This window comes from Sinocyclocheilus rhinocerous, unplaced genomic scaffold (assembly GCF_001515625.1).
Source record: "Sinocyclocheilus rhinocerous isolate Xijiao unplaced genomic scaffold, SAMN03320098_v1.1 scaffold161, whole genome shotgun sequence".
In the NCBI taxonomy this organism is placed as follows: Eukaryota; Metazoa; Chordata; class Actinopteri; order Cypriniformes; family Cyprinidae; genus Sinocyclocheilus; species Sinocyclocheilus rhinocerous.
The window spans coordinates 176,747-190,999 of record NW_015627226.1 but is presented as its reverse complement, the minus strand read 5'-3'; the positions used below and the strand labels follow the sequence as shown (position 1 = coordinate 190,999).

At 38.1% G+C, this 14,253-nt stretch overlaps 1 protein-coding gene across 1 annotated transcript in view; it reads right to left on the bottom strand.

The window, feature by feature from the left end:
* LOC107722033 (KN motif and ankyrin repeat domain-containing protein 4-like) overlaps positions 1-12,403 on the bottom strand; it is a 25,016-nt gene extending 12,613 nt beyond the window's left edge. Inside the window, exons 1-9 of the mRNA XM_016530265.1 lie at positions 12,289-12,403; positions 9,566-9,639; positions 7,922-9,442; positions 7,614-7,695; positions 7,123-7,455; positions 6,935-7,019; positions 5,927-6,146; positions 3,800-3,942; positions 3,445-3,645 (exon numbers count right to left, since the gene is read on the bottom strand). Coding sequence (XP_016385751.1) covers positions 3,445-3,645; positions 3,800-3,942; positions 5,927-6,146; positions 6,935-7,019; positions 7,123-7,455; positions 7,614-7,695; positions 7,922-9,442; positions 9,566-9,593 — 2,613 coding nt within the window. The 5' untranslated portion in view covers positions 9,594-9,639; positions 12,289-12,403. The remainder of the gene's footprint in view (positions 1-3,444; positions 3,646-3,799; positions 3,943-5,926; positions 6,147-6,934; positions 7,020-7,122; positions 7,456-7,613; positions 7,696-7,921; positions 9,443-9,565; positions 9,640-12,288) is intronic.
* Positions 12,404-14,253: the final 1,850 nt, after the last annotated feature.

Here is a 14,253-nt window from a genome sequence, read left to right as displayed (position 1 = left end):
AACTTAAATGATTTTAGCAAATGGCTGCAATATAACAAAGAGTGAAAAATTTAAGGGGGTCTGAATACTTTCCGTACCCACTGTATCAAGAGCATGCTCACAGATGAGAACAAAACAGCGTTGGATGAAGTGGATTAAAGCCCTGCACGGGTCTCAAATCTAGGCCCTAGCCTGTCTTTTTTCCCCTTTTCCCAAAAAAAGCTTATACTAGGCTACTGTTTCAGCTATTAAAATAGTTCAGTTTTGTATGTAATGGAAATGTGATTATATTTCGTTTCGTTTTTTTATAAAGTCAATTTAGAAAAACGTTTGGAGTATTTTTTGTTCGTTAATAGGCCTATGTAAGTTTTTTTGTTTTTTTTAAGTAACGGCCAGCGGCAGACAGTGAATTGATCATATATGTTTGATCAATTTAGCCTTCTCAAATCATCAGGTCTTGCCTAAAATAAAATCTATATATAAAACAGTTCAAGTATATCACAATGTTAGTTTAAATGTTTAACCTAGATAAATGTGCACTGTTAGATGCATATCCAATCGTTTGAGCGGAGAGTTGAAGCTGAAGCACGCTCTGCAGCACATGGAGGCGCAAGTGCGATCACTTGCATTTTTTTCTAACAGTGGAAACAACTTAATACGCCGTTATTTTTGCTCATAAAGGTAAGAGTAATACATCATTCTAAACTGTAAAGGGTCTAGTTTTATTTGTGTGCACTCATAATATCAACAAAACGTTTTTTATAAAATAAAGAAAACAAACGCTTTCTGCCGTCTCGGTCTTGAACAGGAGCGCTTCACAATGATGACCCTAAACTCAGACATGATCAAAATATATAGAAAGCTTTAAATTACTACTTTAAAACGAAATAATTCAAATCGAAAATAGACTCCTAATAAAATAAACTCTTTCATTATGTAATCCGTGCATTTCTCTCTAAAGGCACATCCAATGAGGAGATGGCAAGTCATTTTTTTCCATCACCATAATTGATGGATGTCTAAAATATAAAAATAAGGAAAAGCCTAAAACAGGCCCGATTTTAATTTGCGTTTTATTTTATAATTCCGTACAGTTAAAAAATAAAACACTAATTATAATGGCATATATGTGAAACTTTGTCCTATAATTGTATAGCTGCTTTTTCTGATTTTTATGTTGCTCTGTTCTGAATACCTTAAACTTTAAAGGATTTGCAGCAACGCAATTCTGTTTGATATGTGAATTATTTATTAGCCTATTTTTTTATCCATACAGCAAATGCTTTAAAATTACTTTATTGCATTCCAGATGCTTTTAAAGTACTTTTCACTATAAATTTTACTGGTAGCTTGAATGTAAACTTTGTCATGAATTCGTTGTATTCCCATTTGTAAAATAGCCAACAAATTAATTGTTGTAGGCTAACCCGATCTCATGAAAGTGCGTATAGCACGATTTTCTGCTTCTATTTGGCGTAATATTTCTATGCAGAAATTGACTTTGGCATGCAAAAGACTGATAAATTCATAATTAACGGCATGGGTTCAGTCGACAGAAATACACAGGCCTATAATAACTACTGAAATGTCTGCGGGGCAAATGTCTGAGCGCTCATGGTACTCACAGTGCGTACAGCCGTACACCTGCAGGCACCACAGACTCGGACGGTTGTCGTGGAAATAAACACCGTAAACACTAAACAGCCAATGTTCGCGTGTCCGCGCTTAATGCGCATATCCTATATGAAAAGCATTTTAGGGGGCCCTTGGCTTTTGGGGGCCCTTGGCTTTTGGGGGCCCAAGGTGGTCGCCTACCTTTGCCTAATGGGTAAGTCCGCCGCTGTCTATCTGAAAGACTGCAGGAAGTCTTTACAGCACCTGCTCTGTTTTAGAGGATTTATTATTTCTCAGAACAGCTCTTCAGTTGTAATGTGACGCAGATGTGACCTGACTAACGCTCTAGTTTCAGCTGTGGGGGAGTAGACTTGACAGCTTTCATTTTGTCTTACATGCATCCACAATCTCTTGCTTTCTATTTTTTCTCATTCTCTCGTATAGAGCTGATAAAGGCACGTCTGTGTGGGATTATTTCAGCTGCCAAGCAAGGATTTCTATAACACATAAAGTGATTAGACCAACAGTTTGTAAGTGTTATTTGTACACTGGAGGCTGTCAGTTCCTGTTGTTGTTTGTATGAAGAGTGTGAGGCTAACATCATGTTAACATGAACTGACCATTTCCAGAGATCAGACAGGATTGTATCCAGCAGGTGGCACTCTGTTACAGGTCAACTGTCTAGCAGAAATGGCTCATTGTTGCCCTTTAGCCCACGCCGAACTTACTCTAAAGAGCTGTTGTCTTCCTCCCATAAAGTTTCAGTTTTTTTTTTTTAAATAAAAATATTAAAGTTGGAAACATGCAGCATTTTTATGAAATGTAGGGATAGTTGACATACAGTTGACTCGTATCGACTAGTGTTTGTAATTCCCTTACAATGGAGGTCAAGCCATTCTGGATGGTTTAAAAGCAAAAACTGGCAGCTTGTATTTTTGTTACAGTGCATATACTAATTACCCTGTATAAATTATTAGCTCACTTCTATTACAAAATACTGTTATGCATTCATGTGCAGTTATGTTTTAATTCAAAAAATGGGGGAAACAACATTAAAATTTGCATTCTAAAATGAACTAAAAAGTAATTTGACAATGTAAATATTATATAAAATATATAATGCATTAAAAGCATTATATAAAACCTGACGATAAAAATGGAATAAGCACCTATTTCAAAAGAGAAAACGTTTTTTTTTTATTAACCAACCTTATTTTAACCACAAATTATTATATAAAACTTTTCAAATCTTTTTACCTTTAGGTTGGATGTTGGCTATACAGGGGAATTTTTTTAGGGAAGAATTAATATACACTGAACAAAATTATAAACGCAACACTTTTGTTTTTGCCCCCATTTTTCATGAGCTGAACTCAAAGATCTAAGACTTTTTCTATATACACAAAAGGCCTATTTCTCTCAAATATTGTTCACAAATCTGTCTAAATCTGTGTTAGTGAGCACTTCTCCTTTGCCGAGATAATCCATCCACCTCACAGGTGTGGCATATCAAGATGCTGATTAGACAGCATGATTATTGCACAGGTGTGCCTTAGGCTGGCCACAATAAAAGGCCAATGGCCACAAATGATCAATTTGTTCTCACAACTTATTAAATCGTGGGCATGTTTTATTGATTTGTTGCCTTATTTCAGTTAAATCATGGCCATATTTTGTACATTTCATTTTTACTTTTCAACAAAAAGCTACACATTTCTGCTTTTAAACCTCCCAAAAATCTTCTGTAAACGTTTGTTATTGGAGCTGTAATATTATCCTTTATACTGTTGGATTAACGTATGGTGTTTTTGTTTTCTGTTAAGGTTTGGACAAACATGCACAAGAAATTACCTTGTCTTTTAAATTGACATCGCAGTTCGTTTCCTGTAACAAAATTCGCACGATGTTGATGTGTCCCCGATCACAGGCGCTGATCACTGGAGTGGTTCCTGCATGATCCTGGACATTAGGATCCGCTCCCTGTTCTAGCAGGAGACGCACCATTGGGACACATCCATGTCTTACTGCCAAGTGAAGAGCCGTTTGTCCCACCTAAAGACACATTTATTTACAACAGAAGCAAACACATTCATCTTCTGAAACGTTACAAAACATGCCAAATCTTATGCAAATAAGCCGTCCATTTCAAACAAATTGTTTTGATATAAAGTGTACACTGTGCCAACTGGCTGATGCCACCCATCACCTGCCCAACACAGGCATTAACGTCACCAAGCTCCATCAGCTGCTGGACCACTTTCATGTCTCCTGGTGATTCTACAGCTGTCAAGGAGGCCAGCATGATAGCGGTGTAGCCAGACTTGTTTCTCAGGTCCACTTCACATACACCTAAGGTTAAAAGGAGGAAAGCACAGGAAGTGTCCTTTAGTTCAGTTTAGGGTTTATTCTTTTTGTAAATATTGGCACTTGTTGTACTGCAATGTATTGTCATATCTGTGTCTTTTTATGTCAGATTCTTAAATTTAATCAATTCAGTCTGAATAAAAAACATGTTGGCTATTAACAATAAAATGAAATCACTATAAACAAAATCCATAGATGGATTTTGCACAAGTTATGTTAAGTTTAAATACATTTTAATGTAGAAATATTAAATGATTGCAAAAATGAAATAATTAGCTACTTTAAAAAAAATATGAAACTACAACCGCCAGTAGGTGGCAGCAAGTGACTGTCTTAATGAGTGAGTTGAATCCATAAATCAACCGATTTGTTTAAAATGCTAATTCATTTAACTTAGCAAATGACTGTACTTATAGCCTGTTTGAACCATTTACTGGTCCGTGTAATGCTGAGAAACAAAACACTGTGTTGCTCGGAGACGCATTGATGGGGCAAAACAGAATTTTGTGTCTGTGTTTACTGTACATTTGCCATTGTGCTAACAGCTACTGTTAGTTTTAGGCTAGCCAACCTGAAAAAGTTAAAGCACCATTTGTTTCATTTGTATCCTTGTGCTATTGCTAGTAACTTGTTCATTTATACTGACCGTTTAATTGTCTTTATGTAACATTATTTATTAAAATGCAAGGTTACTTGAGTCAGAAACAATGAAAACAATAACTTTTTCTGGAGGTGTTTGCGCGGCTTCATGTGCACGCGCTTTGGATGTGACCGTGAGCGCCCAGAAAAGTAGTTTGGATCGCGCAAGTACCGAATAGACGTGCAAATGATACACTTTTGTGATGATGCAACACTGTCCCGATTAGGCAAGTGACAGTCCTGTCAGCTGAGTGAAAGTCTTGTCTGGCAGTGTGCAGCAGCTCTCTTAGCTGCGCCCGATCTCGTCTGATCTCAGAAGCTAAGCAGGGTCGGGCCTGGTTAGTACTTGGATGGGAAGGGTGACCTCTGATGGCTAGCAGACGGAAGTTCATGGACCGGATACGTGACAGGTGTGAACGTGAGAATTTATCATTACCTTTGTAAATGTGTGCTCTTTTGGGCTAAAGGCTTAATGGAACCATTTAAAGTAGTCATGTGATCACAAATTAATCGGCGATTCGGCGCAGCGCAGACATGATTTAATACGCGTGTCCTTTTTCTATGTGAAAAAAATTATAAATTCCAGTTTGTGCTGTTTGATTATGGCTTCGAATGTCGTAGTTGGAAGCTGGAAGTTGTTAGCCCCGGCTGGCCAGTGTGCGCTGTTGAAATGCGACTAATAATTTCTGACTGGCACATAACTGAACAAATGTAAACGGGTTAAGGCGGGGCCCCCTACAAGGCGGGGCCCCTGGGCTACAGCCCAGTCAAGCCAAATGGTAAGTCCGGTCATGCGCACACAAATAATCCATTGTCCAAGATGAGTTGGAAAATTTGAGTACTTCTATAGATCCATTTAGCCACTTGTTAGAAACCAACTTCTTCAAAAGAGGTAAAAGCTTTTAAAAAAAATTATAATAATAAAATAAAAAATGGGGCCATTACTGAAGTATTTTATGTCATGGAATAAAACTTGGAAAAAATGGACTTGTATCAACCACAGACCTTATTTCAGGTATTTAACAAAAAAAAAAACATCCATTTAATCATCTTCAGGATGATGAAAGTAAAAAAAAAAATGCTAACTCGTTTCCAGATTGTAGGACTCATTCCTGCACCACTCTATTGACACTTGTCAGTACTAATTTAAATGAAGGAATAAAATGATGTCTATGTATGATCAATGAATGTGTTTTGCTTTCATTAGCCTCAAAGAATTCAAAGATAACGTAATTTTCTACACCATAATGAATGTCCTGTTTTAAAACATTTCTTTCAAAACAGTTAAAAATATGAGAAAATGAGATAAAAAAAGTATATCATCACTGACCTGTGTCTAAAAGGAGCTTAACGATGCTGATGTTACAGTGAGACACACTGTAATGCAAGGCAGTATTCCCATTATCATCCGCCATGTTGACCAGGAACTGAAGGACTGTAGGTGTTTGTGAGTTAACCTCGTTGAGATACAAAGCAACAATGTCGGCACATGCTCCCTCCTCAGCAGAGATGTGAAACCACTGCTGGAACACCACAGTGAGAGCCTGGCTCTGCAAATCATTAAAGAAGACCAATACTAGAGGTACCACTTAACAGGACAACAAAAACATCAAAAAAAATAACGGATTCAGCTCTGCATGGTACTGTGGTAACTCGTTATCAGGCAGAGTCAACCCTGGCAGAAGTAGTAAATAGTCATTTAGCAGGTGCTTGTCTCCAAAGTACAGCAACTAACAGTACACTTCTTACAAGGACAATCTCCCTGGAGGTACCTGAGATTAAGGGCCAGATTTACTCAAAGCTCTTTCACCAGCGCACACCCTCTTTTTAGTGTTAAGAACCTGCTGTCAGGATTTACTAGAGACAGTGAAAAATTGGCTATGAAAAGGCATGGACACAGTTATTTTTGCGACTGACCTTATTGCATGTGCATTTGTAGGAGTTTCCCTTTCAAAAGCAAAATTTGACGTGAGTTACTAAGGTTTAGGCTAGTCAATTAACTGGTATTTGTGCCATTATTTAACACCCAAAAAGCATGTCTTAACCCATTTTGTGCTTGACATGGCTGCAATAGTTTCTAATTTATGCTGCTCTTGGTAGATTGCATTGGTCATTTATGACACTTTTATGGGATTCTGGTCTTACGCTAATTTGCCCTATTTAGTAAATCTGGCCCAATGTGTCTTGCTCAAGGGTTCAGTGGTGATGGTTCATGTCTCATTCCATGCAGGGATTAGACTATCAACCCATTGGTTTCTAGCTTCAAACTAGTACAAATCACCACCCAAAACAGGCAAGCTGGGAATATTACACATATAAACTAGTTAGTTTGAATTACCAGTTCATTATCAGGTTCTGACACTTTATCCATGTGGTCTCTCAGGAAATAGCATGCCTCTATGAAATCTTTATCAACAGCTTCCCTGGAGAAAAAAAAAAACAGGTGGTTTCCATTTGTGTTTAAAATTTAGAAGAAAGCTACTAAATCTCATATTGCTGTATGACCAAAAGATGTATTCATCTCACCTGTTTTCCTTCATTGCCAGAGATTTCTGATCCAAGTCCACGCTCAAAGAAATGCAATCCTTCCCCTCTTCCTCTATCTGATCCTCTAGAGCTCTTGCCTGACTTGTTTGCTTGTGCAGATTTTCTTGTGTTGTGGTCTCTACATCTATGGCATCTTCTTTTGGATTGAATTCTGCATTTTTACTTTTGCATGTTTGTATGCTGGAATCTGTTGTCCATGTGGTCCATAGTTTGCCTTCTTCTTTAGTTGTATTCTTCTTGAGGCCAACATCCACTTCTGCATGCTCTTGTAGTTTGATAGCAGTACTTATTCCCTCTGTCTCCACGCTCCCACTTCAGAATGTTGAAGGTCAAAGAGCATTAGTATTCTGAAGTCACTGTTTTAGTGGATTAGTCTGAAGTCACTCTGTATGACTATACAAAAATAATTTCTATTCCAAGACCATTAGTACTGTTTTACAAAAAATTGCCAATAGTGGTGATATATTTACCTGTCTCTTATGCTGATTGTCTTCAAATGTTCTGTCTTGGGGTTCTCTCCTACTTCAAGAAGAATTTCCATCATTTTATAGTCTTGCAATTCACAGAAATACCACAAAAGACCATCAAACATATTTTCATCATACACTGTCAGAAAAGAAGTAGCTCTTGTAGAATAGCTTGTCACTTGGACAGTAGCCTCAAAATATAATCCTTTTAGCTTAACAACCCCTAAAGGGTGCATATTAGTACCCTTTGAGGGTACCCCAGTGATAAGCTTGTTGTACCCCTAAAGGTGCGATTGAGTGCAGAGTCATACCTGGTTGTGAAGCATCACCAGTAGGAAACACATAGAGGGTAAGAAGGGTGACTAAAGTTGTTAACTGCTCTTGAATAGTGCAGACACGTGGAGACAAGTGGTCTGAAGACATTTTCCCGTATGAGTCATGTTCGCAAAGGCATTCCCATTGCTCCTGAAGGAGCTCTTGTAATCTTTTCACATGGTGCTCCATGTCTGCATGTGATACTGGAGGTTGATCCAGAACTTGAGGGGCAGTTGCCTCCTCTGTTGGCATCTCTTTCCCACTTATTAGTGTTTCCTGCAGTTCTACCACAGGTTCAAGACTTTGCGTACTTACTAAGGAGCTCTCAGATGAAATCACCTTGGCCAGTGTGTGCCCCATTTCAAGCTGTATGGTCAACTGCTTAATCTTCTCATCCTTGAGAAGACTCTCCTTTACTTGCTGCTTCAGCAAAGCTCTTGTCCTGTCCAGCTCTACCTCCAGTACATGACGTGTCTGTTCCAGCAAAACAAATTTTCTCTGGAGAGTTTCAGTGAGAGACTTAGTTTTGTCTCCATTTTCCAAAAGATCTCTTTCTCGTGAGACCGTCTTACATCTTTCAATCTCTGGAAGAATTCTTTCAGTAGTTGAAGTCATTGCAACTGCTTCAACTTGTTCAGAAGAAGCCTTGACATTTTCCTCTAGCCGGTCATATTCTCGGTTCATCCAGTCATCACTTGCTTTGTCTTGATTTTTTCTGGTAGAAGAAGGAGTGTCCCAGTTCTTAATGTATAGAGGAGCAGTAGGTACATCCAGTGGCCCGGTGGTTTTGTTTTGGGAATGTAATTGGAGTAAAAGTCTCTCTCGCTCCTCCTGCAAAATACATATCTGCGCCTTGAGCTCAGGAACGACTCTGATCTCCTCTTCCAATTCCCCAACTCGTTCAAGAGCTGCAGTGAGCCGATGGAGCGTCCCGTTTGCTCTACCTATCCTGCTGTTGGAGGCATGAAATACATCTTCAGAAGAGCCGTTTTCCTGCATTAGATATTCCTTGGGGCTGCTGGGGCTGGTTGGATCCTCGGTTGACTCAGAGTGTTTTCTCAATAAAACGGTCAAGGGTAAACTGGAGGCTCTCAAGAGATTTGGCCTGACGTAACGTCCTAAGGGCTGCTCATCAAAAGCCTCCATCTCTGCAGATGTGAAGGACTTATAGATGGGTTCTCTTCTCCTGGCATAGCCAGCAGACACACTGTCACTAGATCGAAACTCGAAATGTTGTTGAGAGTCTCCCAGTTTGGTTTTGGGCCATAAAGTGCTTACTGAGTTCCACTCTGTAGCTCTGCATCCATAACCTGGAAGGCTTAAGTTACGTGACAGGATGCCATTATTTCGTCCTCTTTGCCTTCTCTGCATTGGCACCCTCCTAATAGTGTTGCCTTTCTCAATGTCATCGACATACTTGAGAAAGTCCAGGTCCAGATGGAATCCATAGGGTGTCTCTATAGAATAGGAGGGTGGTGTTCTTTGGCTCCCATTCTCTTTTGGAGAGATGCCGTTCTCTAAAAGATAAACACAAAGGTGAGTGGCAGAAATGATGCACAGTATGCAAAGCAGTTCAAATGTATTCAGACCACTGGAACTGCAGTACCATGTGTTCTTAAACAAAACTGTGTGATTCATACCTTTTTGGGTATCCATTGTTCTTAACATAAGTCTGTTTTCAGCTTCATGTGGTTTTTAGTTTGTCTCCTACCACCTGAGGACAAAAATACATTGTTGTTAATCTGATGTGTTAAATGAAACAGAATCAAGCGCTTCTAAATGCTGGGAACACAAGTTGAGATGAAAGTAGGTCGTGCATGACTTTTTTTGCAGATTTACAGAGCCAGACTATTTCTTCTCTTTCTCTCTATCCATCCCCATCTCTCTTTCTCTATCTCTCTTTGACCACACAGCACTTTTAAGGCACCACAGAAGCAGCCACAGCCCAAACAATGTGAGCTATGCAGTAAACACACAAATAGCCGAGACCAAACATTTCCACTGGCTCACATACACACAGACAACCACCGTGGCATTGCTCACACTGGTAGAAAAAAAAAACTATCTTATCTAAAATTGCAGCTGCCCTTCTTTCATACCTGTCTGTTCCACCGTTCTTCTCTATCAGAGATCAGCCAGACAAACAAACAAATGGGGGCTTACCTTTTTTTTGGTTATGACCAGGGTTTGAAATTAACACCCGCCAAATGCGGGTAAATATGGAGGTAAACGCTGCAGGAAAATGGCCCTCCAGGAGCAGGATTGAACATGCCTGTTGTGTAGGTACACCTAAACTGTGTTGGTAGGGCACATGTTTAAAATGCACATTTACTCACAGACACACAGACTGACACAACCCCATTTTCACCTCTCTCGTATGCTGGCATGATATATGCTGAAACGTACTCTACACTAGTATGTGAACTCAAATGTTTCTACATATGCTTGAAATCTCACCTTTGTCACCAGGGACACTGAGGTGGCTTTACTTTAAACGGTCTTCTGCAGTCAGTTTTCTCTTTCAGGTTAACAATTAGGCGGAGCAGCTGTTTGAAAATTGCTAGTTTAGTTAAAGAAAGTTGTAGCCTACTGTTGACATGTTTAGAACTATCTACCTGAAAGTGACACATCCAGTGTAATAGCACAGAATTTGATGTTGAAGTCCCCTTGAGTACTTGTAGATAGATAGATATTTCTGTAGTAGATATTTCTGTCCTAATGCTGAAAATTAATTTGCACCACTATTATAAACAACTGTAATATAAATACTAAATAATTATGAGTGCTGTTGCTTCTAGCATACAGACAACTTTAATACTGAGTCTTAATTCAGCCATTCTGCTAGATTTAGGATTTCTTTGGTTACTTTCACAATGTAGTCTGTGTTCACTGAGTAAGGCACACTCCATTTCACAGTAATGATTATTGTTCCCTTCTCTTTTTTGCAGCAGTAAGGAAAAAAAATCCCTCCTCTCATTAAATACTTCTCTCCGCTGCATTCTTTCTTACACCACAAATTGGATTGAAACTCACGACAATTTAAAAACTGCTACCGCTCTAAGAACAAAATAGAAACACTGTGTCCTCTGAAAGGAACGGACAATTTCAGGTTTTAGGTCAGGCTTGGCAGATGGAAAAAAAGACCAAACTGGAAACTTGAGAGGAACAAACATTTTATCCTGCGAAGAGTTTCAAACTAGTCTGCTACAACTGGAAGTGAATTTCATATTCAGTCATATACAAGCAAACATTGCTGCACAATGCATAACTTCTAAATGACTGTGTGGCTTTTCTAATTGAGTCTTTTCATATCTCTCCTCATTGTGCTATCACTAAAATGTGTCAGATGACACAACCTCTTCACGCTTTCTTCTCTGAATAACATATGTTATGCTAGCTGTGATTTGATATGCACATTTAACAACTCAAGTAGACCTGATTCACTTTTACATAAAACAGACTGCTGGTCCTGCACACTTTCTCACTCACACACATTTTTAACACACACAATAGACAGACGTTTCACTCTTCCTGTTTGGCCCTGTAAGCGGTGTGGTTTCCTTGGCTCAGATCCTCATTCTTTCTCTTCTGTTTGGAGCTGGCTGGAGGACTAAAGCCAAAGATTGGTTCTCCTGCTCTCTGACCCCATCACCCTTTCACTTTAGGGAGAGAGGGTGTGGTGGAGAGTCTCTGCTACTGGACTTTTCAGAAAGACTACTGTGAGAAAAGAGTCATCTATCTATCTATCTATCTATCTATCTACACTTTCTTATCCTTACAGTGTTGTTCCATCTCTTCCTCTGTGGGATTTTTTCCATGTCCACAGTATTTGGACCATGCCGACAATCTTGGCTCTCTGCCAACATCAATATGTGCATGCACACCAGTTACATGAGAAGACGTGTGCAGCAAAGTAAATTCTGACTCCCTGTATAATCAAAGACATGAGGGACATTCAGCACTCGGTGCCTGAGGAGCATTCACAAAGTGTCTTTAAAAGTCACCATTTGAAACCTCCTGTTCATTGGCTCAAATTAAGCAGTCGAGGACATCTCTCTATTGTTTTAGTGAAACAATCACTAATTCAGAGGAAAGTCTTTGAATCTCATTTGACACACCCAAAAAAGTGGACTTCCTGAGAATTTGTTAAATAAAATAAACAAATGACATATCATATGAAAGCAAAATGACACACCCAAATTACACTAAAACACTTTTAATTTTACAAAAAATGACTGGACACCCAGAGTTTAAAGATATCCTTAGAGTTTTGCTCAAACTCTTTGACTTGACTTCTCTTATGAGTTGTTATATATATATGTATATATATATATATATATATTTACACTACTCTGTATCTTACCTTAAACATCACATGTCTGGCATTGTGTCCTCTCTGTGCTGGAGTTTAGCTTGTTCATCTCTTCACTTTTCTCCTTCTTCTGAGAGGCTTCAGAGGGAAAGACAGACAAAAGACATTCAAGCAATGCCAATGTAAAATTATTGCAAAACATAAGCAGTGTTATTGTGTGTGGCCCCTCCCAATCAGAGCCAGTGGGTGGGAGGCAATCTGCATAAATCCTCCAATGAAAGTAAGAGGGTGGGCTGAACAACTGAGAGGTGGGCGGGGCTTTGTGCATAACTGCATCTGAGGGATGTTTCTCAAAACAGGATCCATGTGATGGCAGGGGCCTCGAGTTTACTAGTACAATCTGGGGCACTCACGAAACAAGCCCTACATGAAACTGGTTGAAAGAGGACCCTAGAATAACTCGTCAGAATCTCTGAGCACATGCAGCGACACCCGCCCACCCACACACTTTAAGTGTAATTCAATCCACTGTAACATAGTGCTCACCATCCATTATAATCATGAAAATAGTGCAGGGCTTTTCATGAGTATAGGGCACAGAGTGGTTGAGGCTCTCTCAGGACATGCCATTCATTCTTTATGTATCTCCTTTCTCTTCTGGTCTTCAATTTAAAAGTATTATTGGAGATTTTCAGCAACAGCATCAACAAGGAAATGCTTATTGAACATAGAAATCAGGAAAAGCTGACTACTTTTACAACTATTCAAAATGCTGAAATGCAATTCTCTTTTTTGCCTTTTAGTTTTCCTTGTGAAAAAGTAGTACACAAACATTTAAAAAGAGTACTTATTATGGAAATAACATATTTTAAAAGAATACAATTGAGTTTGAAATGAATGTAACGTTTTCAGACATTTAATTGCATGTTAATTACACTTAAATGAAAATGCTGCTGTATTATAATTAAAAGTTATATTAAAAGCAGTTAGTTGAACTTAGGAGTGTTTTTTCGCACTTATATAGGATGTAAATAAATATGCAATTTCATAATTATTTCTATAATCTTTGAAATAAATGCTGACAAGTATTTATGGAATACTAAAATATATGGTAACACTTTATTTCGATAGTCCACTTTAGACATTCTATTAACAGTAAGTAACTTTGCAACTACATGTCAACTAGCAGTTAGTAGAGTATTAGTAGACTGTCTGCTTAATATCTTCTAACACTTTCTTTGTCAACATTCTACTAACCCTAAACCTACCCTAAGTCTACTCTGAGAGTTAGTAGACATGTAGATGCAGATTAATGAGAATTAGTTGACATGTAGTTACAAAGTTACTTATAGTTAATAGAATGTCTAAAGTGGACTATCGAAATAAAGTGTAACCAAATATACTTTAATGTAATTTTATTGAAACTTGTGTTATTTATGTAAATATACATTTGTAATACTCAACTGTTACACAGCTCCGATTTAGTATGTTTAAAAATATATAAACTTTAAATGAAATATCAAATAACACACTACAGTTAAAATGATTATCAAGTACTTTACATGTGCTTTAGTATTTTATTCAACAGACCGAAATAAGCGTAGTACTATAAAGCATGACAAAAGATTATTAAAACATAATGGTAAAAGTAAATTTATTATAAAGAGTTATTATAAAGTGGACATTTTAAAAGTGGACTTAAGTGTGTTAAGAAATATATTCATGAAAGTGTACTATCTTTAAGTACACTTAAGTAGCCTTTTATTTCATTAATATATTTATATTAAAAATACTATATTAAAAATACATTGAAATACACTACAAGTTCACATTCAATACAGTTAAGCGCCCTTCTTTCTTACAAGGGTTGTTTTTTTATGCTTGTAGCAGCTGGACTCTATGCAGTATATGGTGGAGTTAACTATTAAAATGACAGGAACAGTATCTTGACTGTTTGACCAACATGCGCTGTGGGATATAAAGCAGCCACATGAAAATGCTCTGCTTGCATGTGAC